The sequence below is a fragment of the Zea mays genome, chromosome 4 (assembly GCF_902167145.1).
Source record: "Zea mays cultivar B73 chromosome 4, Zm-B73-REFERENCE-NAM-5.0, whole genome shotgun sequence".
Taxonomy (NCBI): domain Eukaryota; kingdom Viridiplantae; phylum Streptophyta; class Magnoliopsida; order Poales; family Poaceae; genus Zea; species Zea mays.
The window spans coordinates 13127394-13138514 of record NC_050099.1 but is presented as its reverse complement, the minus strand read 5'-3'; the positions used below and the strand labels follow the sequence as shown (position 1 = coordinate 13138514).

The 11121-nt window shown below is 43.1% G+C and overlaps 1 protein-coding gene across 1 annotated transcript; it reads right to left on the bottom strand.

The window, feature by feature from the left end:
- Positions 1–7787: 7787 nt before the first annotated feature.
- Positions 7788–9919, bottom strand: LOC103655107 (galactoside 2-alpha-L-fucosyltransferase). Its single transcript, XM_020551802.1, has 2 exons — positions 9515–9919; positions 7788–9104 (listed from the first exon to the last, which is right to left on the bottom strand). The coding sequence occupies exons 1-2, from the start codon at positions 9531–9533 to the stop codon at positions 8287–8289; spliced, it is 837 nt and encodes a 278-aa protein (XP_020407391.1). The 5' UTR covers positions 9534–9919; the 3' UTR covers positions 7788–8286.
- Between the last annotated feature and the right edge of the window lie 1202 nt (positions 9920–11121).

The following is an 11121-nucleotide window of genomic DNA, read 5'->3' as shown; positions in this document are numbered from 1 at the left end:
CGTGATGGGCACCTGCTACCGCCCCGGCCCTGCCAGAGACGTCCGGCCTCGCTGTGTTGGTTTTCGCTGGCCAAGGCGAGGTCCTCGACGTCAGTGTCGTGAGGGCCGTCGTCGCCGCCGGGCCGTCATGATCTTCGTCGCGACCTTCGCCAACGCCACCTTGCTCGATCGGGCAAGATGTGCAGCCGTAGCTACCAATGTCATCCTCCCAGCATCCTCCGGCCATGGGCGGGGGCTATAGTAGTCACCGCTCGGCTCCGTACTTGCGGGGAGAGAGAACTGCGGACAAGCATGTGGGAGCAACCGAGCAGGTGAGCGCGAGCAAGCAGGCGTGGGGGAAGGCGAGAGAGGAGAGCCGTCGTCTCGGATGCTGATGTGTGGAACCTTGTGGAAACCAGGAGAGTTGTCGTTCTTGGATTTGTGGTTTTTGTTGTGGGAAATGGAGTGATTTTGCGAAGGGAGCCAAAGAATATGGCATATGGTGCTTGCAAATTACTTGCACAAATTCTACTGGTCAACATGTTCAATTGCAGGTGTTAAAAATTTTGTGTATCCCTTATTACTTTATGAGGCCACTAATTTCGAAATTAAATTACTAAATTATAATTTATTAAATATGTACTTAATTTACAATAGGGAAACAATTCAATTTTGAAAGAAAAACAAATGAGAAAAAATATGTTATCTCTGTATATATAGATAACTGAATTTAGGGGACGTTGCTATGATGTAGAAGATATAGAGAATGTAATATTTTAGAGTGTGCTGTAAAGGACATGATATATTTCTTTAGATGACGAAATTTAGAGGATGTTGCTCAGCCTTAGTTGTGTGATAAAATTTGTCCAGCTTATCACCATTGTTTATAGTCTGTAGGAACTAGGGGTACTTGTAGGAGATGGAGGGAGGTCGATGGCGCTGTGGTGGTGTCAGGCCATGTCACCTTGTAGGGACCGACCATAGGATGATAGGATGCACTGCCTCTATCCTACGGTGATGGTCTCATGGAGTTGCTCCTTCCTGACGGTAGATGGTGGTGTGTTTAGTTTAGCTTTTGGAGGTGGCGTTTGCCTCAAAAAGTCAAAAGCTAAACTAAAGCCTCGTTCTAGCTAGCATCTTTTTTTTCTTTCTAAAATTGTCTTTTTTTCCAGTGAAAAATTTAAACACATTTGGACTTTTAGCGGCTTTTGGTGGAAGAATTTTGCAAATATTACCTATCTGTCTCTGATAGGTGAAAAATGTTGCTTCAGTCTTTCTCATCGTCCCCAAACGACAGCTACAGCTACGACGTTTGCTCGTCCGTGACTCGTTCAGTGACACCCAATTCCACTAATTAGCTTTTAGCTTTTTTTAAAACTTATAGCCACGAATCTTTTTTTTCATAGCTTAAAGCCAAAAATAGTTTTTTTACAGCATGTGTAATTGCTCATAGTGTGTTTGTTGCTCTTGCGGAGGATCAGTGACATAGCAGGGTTAGGTGGGCCATTGGGCGATGCCAAATGGGGTCAGTCGAGCCCACCAAGCAGGCCTTGGCCCTCTGACATGTCTACTTGCCGATTTTTCACCAAAACTTACTGCATTCAAATATTTTTGAAGTACAAGTATGACTAGGTCATTTATAAAAATTATTTGCTACATGCGACCTTGATTTAACTTCACATTGGTGGATATATTCATGGTCAAACAAAGGGTTTAGTGACCATCAATCAATAACCCTAAAAGCCGGTCTTCCTGGACTCCCGGTGAGTCTAGTAAAAAATAAATGAACACACGGTCCCTATTTGGCAACAAAACAAAAGGACTATGAGATGAAAAACGAAAATGATTTTCGAAAATTTACTAAAATTTAAGGCTAAACGAAAATAGAAAATGTAAGATGCGAAAAATGATAGAAAAATTCAGAAACGGAAACAGTTTGAGTCTCTTCCGTGGGTTTTAAAAATTATCGTATTTATTCGGTATTTTATTGTCGATAACGATTTCAATATTTTTAGAAAATGATTAATCTAAATAGACCTTTGTAAATTCATAATAAATTCATTTTAGCTTAGAAAAATATGAAACTAATTTCATTATTTTTCTAAAATCAAGATCCATCTAATGATACATAATTTAGAGTTGTTTAAATTTCTTATAGCTCTTATTTATAGTTTCTTAACAATTAATACTCTTGATACACATTATTAAAACTTGAGTATTATCATGAAGACACATTTTAGGCTCCATAATTTGATGTGTGATATTGTTTTATGGTTTTCGATGGTTATTGTTTTATTTTCAATTGGATAGTTTCATTTTGTAAGGTATTGAATTGTGGCTTTCTGACTATATGTATATGTGAATAGTGCTTGTCACTTGTATTTGTAAGATGTTGCTTTCATACATTGTGAGACATACTTTAATTTTCATTAATTTGTGAATATTTATATATTATTACTAATTTATTTGTGGATGTATGACTTGTATGACAATTGTGGGTACATGCTACACTTTTTACCGATTGTATTTTAGGTTTTGACCGTGACTGTGTATTTTTTGTGAACTTTGGTTTTCAATTTCGATGTTTCTGAATTGCTAATGTCATTTATGTTTTGGAGTTACATTTTTTATTTTGTTTTCGAGGAAAAAATATGAAAACACAAACAGTTATAGTGTTTACTAACTGTTTTGATCCCTAAAAATGACATAGATACAACTTGCAAATTATGAGCATGGGTAGGATTGTGAGGAGACGTCTATCGCAGTTTAAGCACGAGTGTGATCTGTGTCTCGTGGACAAGTCCCAACATTAAAAACAACTGTATGAATGATACAAACAACAAAACAATGTCATGTTTCGAGCAAGATATAGACCATCTTTAAGTGCACTAAAGCTAATAGTTAGCTGTTAAAATTAGCTCAAGATATCTAAACAATTTAGCTGATAGTTCAACTATTAGCTATTTTTAGCAAATACTAGTTAGCTAGGTATTTGTTAGCTATATAATTCCATTGATAATTTTTAGCCAACTAACTATTAGCTTTAGTGCATTTAAACTCCTCCATAAAGATATACATTTTCACACAGGTCAAGACGTATCGTGGATTGAGTTTAAGAAATTGTATCAATTTTATCAAAAGGTCAACCTTAATTTGCATATCATGAGCTTATGGTCATGACCTTATTGACTATGTAATTCGTTACTACATTCATTTTATAGCACGGCGTTGAATGTTTAACAACTACGACACGTTGTTTTGTGAAATAGAAGCATATAATTGCATGTTTTAAGGGATTAACATAGACTTTTCAATCCAGATGACAAGCACACAACTGTGTGACGCCCAAAATTCAGCTCAATCTTTTCCGGTACGGTATTCTGAATCTTATCTGGCTGCAGACAGAAAATCTCATGATACATTCAAATATTGTCGAAATCTCGAATAGGCACTAGGAGTCGGTGACAGCAAGACACATGTAACAAGGGAGTCTTCCCTCATAGATATCCCCGTGATCCTTATCCACCAAATCAGTCTGCAAAGTTTTTGGAATCTCTATATATATCGGACGATCAACAGAATATTAAACGGAACGTTTGGTTTCACGGATAGCCCACTAGTACACAGAAGCTCTATAGTGGCGGTTCTAAACATATTTACACTGGCGTTTTTCAGTACCGTCAGTGCTAGGGGTCAGTGGAAATCAGCATTTCCACTGGCGGTTATTTTGGAACCGCCAGTGAAAAGTGCATTTTCACTGGCGGTTTTCTTAACGAACCGCCAGTGAAAAGTGCATTTCCACTGGCGGCTGAATAAAGAAAACCGCCAGTGGAAATGCATTTACACTGGCGGTTTTATAAAGCAAACCGCCAGTGGAAATGCACTTTTCACTGGCGGTTTTCTTTATAAAACCGCCAGTGGAAGTTTTCCCGCCTTTTTTCAAAATTTCAAACAATACTGAATTATATATATATTTATTTACACACACACAAACATATATATATATATATCTATATTGATATTGAAAGCAACATGAAATTAAATTCTATCATACATTTATATACATCAAAGTATTCTGTTTACAACCATATATGCTTCATGCATTCTATACATCATAAGTTTTCACCTAAGCTCTAATAACTATCTTAATTATCAAACCTATCTTCTTCTCTCTCCACACAACACATGAACCATTCATTAAACAACTTAATATGTCATGGATAAACTGATTTGAGAACTAAACATGAAAAAGGAGAGAGGATAGACAAAATCTAACCATATTAAACAACTTTATTTGAGCGAATAGAGCAAAAATGTGGCTAAAATGTGGCTAAAATTGAGAGAGGATACACTCTCTCTCCAATGGTGAAACCCTAGATCCAAAATGTGGCTAAAATTGAGCAAAAATGAATAAAAATTGACATTAGCAACATAAACCAACCTTTCTTAGCAATCTTCTTCCAAAAAATGAAGATCAAAACCTCTCCCCATGTATTTTGTGAATTCTGGACCTCCAAAATCGCCTCCAATGGAAGTTGGCTGCGAGCATACAGTTCACTGTCGGGAGAAGAGGGGTATTTATAACAGACACTTCACTGGCGGTTGTCTTTAAAAACCGCCAGTGAAAATTGATTTCCACTGGCGGTTGTCTTTAAAAACCGCCAGTGGAAATAGGATGTTTCCACTGGCGGTTAAGTTAAGATAACCGCCAGTGGAAATCAATTTTCACTGGCGGTTTGTGTAACACAACCGCCAGTGGAAACATCCTATTTCCACTGGCGGTTGTGTTAAGATAACCGCCAGTGGAAATAGGTTTCCACTGGCGGTTTTTAAAGCCGGGCCCACCTGTTTCTTTCACTGGCGTTTGATAACGGAAACCGCCAGTGAAAAGTTCAACGTGCCGCAGGCTTTGAACTTATTTGTACTAGTGGCCTCCTCCGGCAACCGTCCTCATCAGGTCAAACCAAATATATTAGAGAATAGTTTATGTGTTCAAACCGTCCTCATCACGTTTGATTTCATGAGAAAACACATTCCACCTTATGGTAGCACTGTTATCTGAAGTTAAACTCCATGTTCCAATTAAAACAGTAGTCTTATCATGAACAATAATTAAACCATAATAATAATGAAACATAATCCTAATTTAGATATAATATTAATCTCAAACCAGGTAGAGCAATAACAAGTCTATCCAATATTTCATTTGTTTGCAAGGTGTGTGTAAACAAAAATAGAGTAACCTATTAGGTCCCATCAAATTAACCTGAGCATGTCACAGTGATTAACAGGAACATTATTAGATAAAAAAGAGTGATCAAGGGCACAACTTGCCTTATACGATAACATGTTGTCTAGATGCTGACCCAAAAGTTGGGCTTCATTTATGATTCCTCGTCACCTTGCCTTTACTCGTAGCAATACATACAATCAAGCAAATAATGGATATGGTAACATTACGCCTGTTGACGCCTTTTTCGGGCGCCAAACACTAACAAGAACCGGCGGCGGTGCTCTCTGCACAGGGGCGGACGGTCCGCGGCCAGGGGCCGGACGGTCCGCAACCTGGCGCAGGGCTAGAGTTCCCTGCCTGACGGGCCGGACGGTCCGCGCGTGCGCAGGGGCGGCGAAGGTCGCCGACGGCGCCTGGATCTCGCTCCCGAGAGGGACCCCGTCGGGGAGGAGAGATCCTAGGGGTTGTCTAGGCTTGGCAGGCTGACCTAGACTCCTCTGATCGACGTAGAGTCGAAGAGAAGCGGAGAATTTGGGGATTGGAATACTAAACTAGAACTAAACTAGAGCTACTCCTAATGCATAAGGTAAAAATGAGAAATAGACTTGATTTGATCGATTGTTGGGGGGTTCAATCGGCCGTAGCCCTTCATCTATATAAAGGGGAGGTCTGGATCCGCTTCAAACTGTTTCCCGAGTTAATCCCGCGGTTTTAGGTAACAAATCCCGCGAGAAACTAGGAACCCTAACTGACTCTGTGCACACGCGGACCGTCCGCGCCACCACCGTGGACTGTCCGGACCGCGGACCGTCCGCTAGGCTTTTTTGGTGTCCAACAACGCCAAAGCATATGAACAAACATAGTAAGAATAATCAATTACAACAGGTTGTCCTAGATATTTGATGTATCTTATTAATTGAAGCCTGTCATGTACGCATCATGTTTCATTGCATCTGAAGTTATGTTGTGACCTATGGTCCAACTATACAGGTACAATATAGCAGCGTACGTTGCCCGAGGAGGGGTGCGATACGGCTCCATACTCTTCGTGGTATGCCGACAGAAGTCATATGCATTGCATTCATATGCATTAATTGAAGTATTTGCAGATATCGATGACGTGAAGTGATTATACAACCTGATGTAGTTGTTCGAGAGGAGATGGTATTTTATATGTTATAGTTATTGGATTCTCTATCTGGAAGTATTATTCGTGCTTTTGCTACGAACCCTAAATATATCATATAAATAGGTATTATGCTGCGTATCTCTAAACACTAAGGAACGTGTAGTCGGATGGTTAGCTCTAAATTTCTAGAGTAGGGAGGCGTGTGTTCAAATGCTCGCTTTGCACTATTTTTTGTATAATTATTGTTTATTTCTAAACACTAAGTTACGTGTGGTCTGATGGTAGCTGCGCGGGCCTTGGGGTAATAGGGCAGTAGCTGTGAGTGTGCTGAACGTGGGGCCAACGGGACACGACGCCGAGGCGGGGGGGGGGGGGGGTGCATGTGGTGGGCCCAATGTGTCAGCGCGGATGAAGCCGTGGTAGCACCAGGTGCCCACCTTCCATTTTTAATAGTAGTAGGGATTACTTTAAATCATTGATAATTTAGCTTGTGATTTAAATATCTTGTCAGAACAAATTTGCTTGATGAGATATTTCATCTCACTCTTGCATTACTCAATGCAGGTTTTTGACACTTGCTAAGGGGAATGAGAAGTAGCAGCACATTGCACATATGGTTTAAGGATATTAAGAACCAAATATTTAGTTTTGTTTATTAAGATTGAGGTTGATATTTCTAAGGTGGCATGAATGTTAATCGTATCCGTTGTGGTTGTTTATTCTTGCTAGAAGGTTTTTCATGTTAGTGTGATATGCATTATAATTGATTATGTCTATTTTGCTTTCGCGATACTTACAAATACCAAGAAGTTGCTGCCAAATTTTATATTGCTTAGTTTTCAGCTGTTGGAGAGTCCAGTAGCATCTCGGGGTGTTTGTGAATTCTGGAGTATTACAGCTATGCATGTGATTCTCGATCCGATTACATGTATAGTGGATATTCAGTTTTGTCCTTAAACCCATGTGTGACAGCCAGCCATTTTGGTGCAACACCCATCTAGCAAGGCAAGTGCTCATGAAATGACTAGGCGTCAAACAGGAAGGTGAAACGTTGCAGATAGCCTAAGGTTTGCTGTGTGACCTTGTCATCAGTCATCAAGGAACTGGTGACACTCAGTGGCCATGATCGACCAGCACCAGCCATGTTGAAGGCAGATTATGATAATGCATTATTGCACTGTCTAAGCTTTTGAGATCTCGTTCACGCTTTTACCAAGATGTTAGTACAGAGGAGACAAAACAATAGACTCGGTATATGATCTTGTCGGAGATATTGGTCATCGTGGGAAGTCAAAGCTACTATAAGTTTGGGAAAACAAGGACACAATATGTTAGGCGTCATTGGTTTGTGTGTTAACTCCATGGATACTAGGTCAGTGCCCGTGCGTTGCAACGGGAACATATAAATTAGTCAGGAATCATCTTAGAAGATTTTGCCAACACCTATTCACACAAACAGTAAATTAGTCAGCATTATATTCATTTACGAGAAATTGTTATACAATCACATGAAAAACAACTAATTGTGATTCCTCTTTTCAAGTATTGCTCTAGCTAAATTAGGAACTTGATTCCACACAAGAGGACACATTAAAGAATTTGGTATTCAGAAAGGAAAATACAGGAGCACATCATCGTCAAAATATGAACGCCTTCCAGAGATGGTCTTAAGCAGTACAAAGCAAACTTATACACTGCGTTGTACTCATCAGGAGCATTGTACTATTAAGTCGATAAGGTGTAGGCTGCCATTCCTGGTTCTGCCATTCCGATTCCCATGTCCCCACCCGTGGCGTTCTGCCATTTCCGATTCCCATGTCACAACCTCGAGATGATGACGAATGGTGAGGCGAGCAGCGAGCACAAATGACGCGAACATGGCAGCGCTCGGCGGCTCCGGCAGGACAGAACACCGGCGCGACCGCGGACACAGACGAATCTTGGGCTAGCCGGTAAGCCTTGCCGAAACAACGAATACGCTACACCGATCCAAGCGCGAGGGAATGGGAGGTGGATGTCGTGGCGGTTTCTTCGTTATGGGCGCGTGCGGCTCGGGCCTAGCAGCTTGGAGAAGATAAACAGGGGCTGGCACGCGGGCTGGCTCCTGGGCCCCGCTGCCAGGGGCAGCACACCTCCAGCCATGGCTTGGGCGAGAGGCGCCGAGCGCGTGGGGTGGGCCTCGGCCTGGGCTGGCGCGGGGCATACCGCCGATCCGAGCGCGGGGAAATGGGAGGTGGATGTCGTGGTGGTTTCTTCGTTGTGGGCGCGTGTCGGAGCTAAAGTTCCACAGCGGGAAGCTCCTCCAGGGCAGCAGCCACGTCGTGTCGGGAAACGGCTCACAGAACAGCTCTCCCATCTCGTTGCTGGAGTCGACGAGGAGCACACGGTCGGTGAGGAGCGCGTACAGGAACACGGACGCCGCGGCGATGATCCGGTTCCCAAGCCCGCGGTACGAGATGGACACCAGGTACCTGCACTTTAGATTCACGGGGGACTCGCCGGCGTTCTTGCCGGACTTGAGCTGCTCCAGCGCGCTGGAGTAGGCTGCGGTGCCGGGGCCGCACCGCCTCTGCAGGGCTTCGTGCCGTCGCAGCTTGGAGACGAGGTGCTCGCTAGGTCCCCTGCCCGGGTTTCGGCGATACATGGCCGATTGGTACCGGCTGTGGCATGCCTCCTGGTCAAATCCTGCCGCCAAGAGGCAACCGTGGAGCCTGTCGTGCGCTGTCCTCGTGCTCGTGTACGGGAAGGAGAAATCGTCCGGACCTGCAGACCGTTTGCTTGCAAAGTAAGCACAAAAGATGAATGAATCACCTCAGCTCTGGACGTCTGCAATCAAATCCAATGGCCATAGATTCAACAAAAAAATTCCAATGGCCATACATGAAAGGCGACAAAAATCAACAAGTTAATCTAACTGCGAAGTTTTCTTCGTTTGGATTTGAAGGAAGCACTTCATTAGTTAGCAAGAAGCATTCATGAGGAACCGTTCATCAGCGAAGTCTTACCGAAAAAATGCGCTTCCCTATACAAACCCAAAGGCCAAAGCTACTCGTAAAACCTAACTGAGTATAAAAAATCTCTGCTTCCCAAAATGCAGGGAAGTAAAAATTAATTATATATAGTAGTCTTTCCGTGAACGAACATGCGCATGCGTTGAGGAAAAACTTAGTTACCTTGCCGAAAGCCGGCCATGGCTGTCCTAACCTAGACCAGCGGCGCGCCAGCAGTGCTCCCGCCGAGGAGGATGACGACGAGCGTGGGCACGGTCATCACGAAGGCAGTGAGCAAAGCGCTAGCCCCCAATTCCATCGCTTGTCGTCGTCGGCAGTGAGCACTCTGTTCATTTTGGCCACTGAGCAGGGGAAGCTTCTTCCTCGGGTCTCCTTGTAAATGCAGCCTGTTCGTGCATGTGTCCCGATTCTCTTGTAGTACTGCTGCTGCGACTTCCTGATCTGGAGGAGCTTCAGTCTCGCGGCTTGACAGATGTGCCGCCAATGGACACGATGTATTTAGTGCAGGTCAACTCTATAGTCTCTATATTATATCCGAGCTCGTGCTGCTGCCCGTTTCAGCGTGCGACTCCGCACCGCAGTTGAGATATCGATTGGTTTTAAAATCCTCTGACATACTATAAATGGGTTTCGCCAACTATACTACTTGGCGAACAAAATGTCCTCCGTAATATCAGGAGCTCCGAGCTCACCTCCCAAGGGAAGCCGCGCCGGTGACCACTACTGTCGCGGCGTCCACACCCCGGCGCCCCGCGCACCGACTGCCAAACGGCGGCGGCCACCGCAAATCGCCTGTTAGCCGTTCCTGGTGCGCGCGGCCAACCAGCAATTTCCGCCGACGAATGGGATGATCTTGAACCTCCCTTTGGGTTGGCTGAAGAATCGACATCAGCTGATCACCGTGAACGGGATACGGGCCTGGTCGGAACAGTGAAGAACATGGACAGGCCGGGGAAAAGAGAAGGTTTGTGGGTCGCGCCAGCGCGCTGGGCTGGGGAAAAGGGGGCACCCGGGTTTCTTCTTTTTTTGTTTTTTCTATTTTCTTTCTCTTTTATTCATTCATAAAAAATTCTACGACTTAGTGCAGGTGTCCAGGAGGGAGTACGAGGACTGCACCATGGATTATTTCTTTTGACCTGTCTGCAGTATCGCCTGCATCTAGAGATTAGCAGGTTTCCATCTTGCTAGATATGTATGCAAAATGTGAAATAGCATTAAACTTTTATGCTAAATCCTTGTGGATTATTTCTTTTGACATGTCTGCAGTATCACATGCATCCAGAGATTAGCACGTTTCCATCTTTACATTTCTACGAAAATAAACTGCTTGATGGTGCGGAGGTGGCTGATAAATCAGCTTCATTTCATTTTCATGAGTGTCTTGGTCCATACATGTTTTTTTGATATTGCTGACGGCTGTGAACATTGTGGAAGAAATGTTGCTACATAGTCACTCTGTAATGATTTTGAAGGTGATGCAGCTATTGAAATAATGTCATTTCTAAAGAACAGGTGAGGGTATTGTCTCTCTACCTGCCCATGTTTATTATTGTGTAGGAAACTAAGGCTATATACTTTCTCTGTGAACAGATATCCATTGGAGTTCACCTCTAGGAAAATAGGAATCATTACTCCATACAAAAGCCAACTCTCTATACCTCGTTCAAAGTTCACTTCCTCTTTTGGTCCTGAGATTGTTGCCGAGATGGAAATAAATACTGTTGATGGATTTCAAGGTCGTGAAGTTGATATCTTGTTGTTGTCAACTG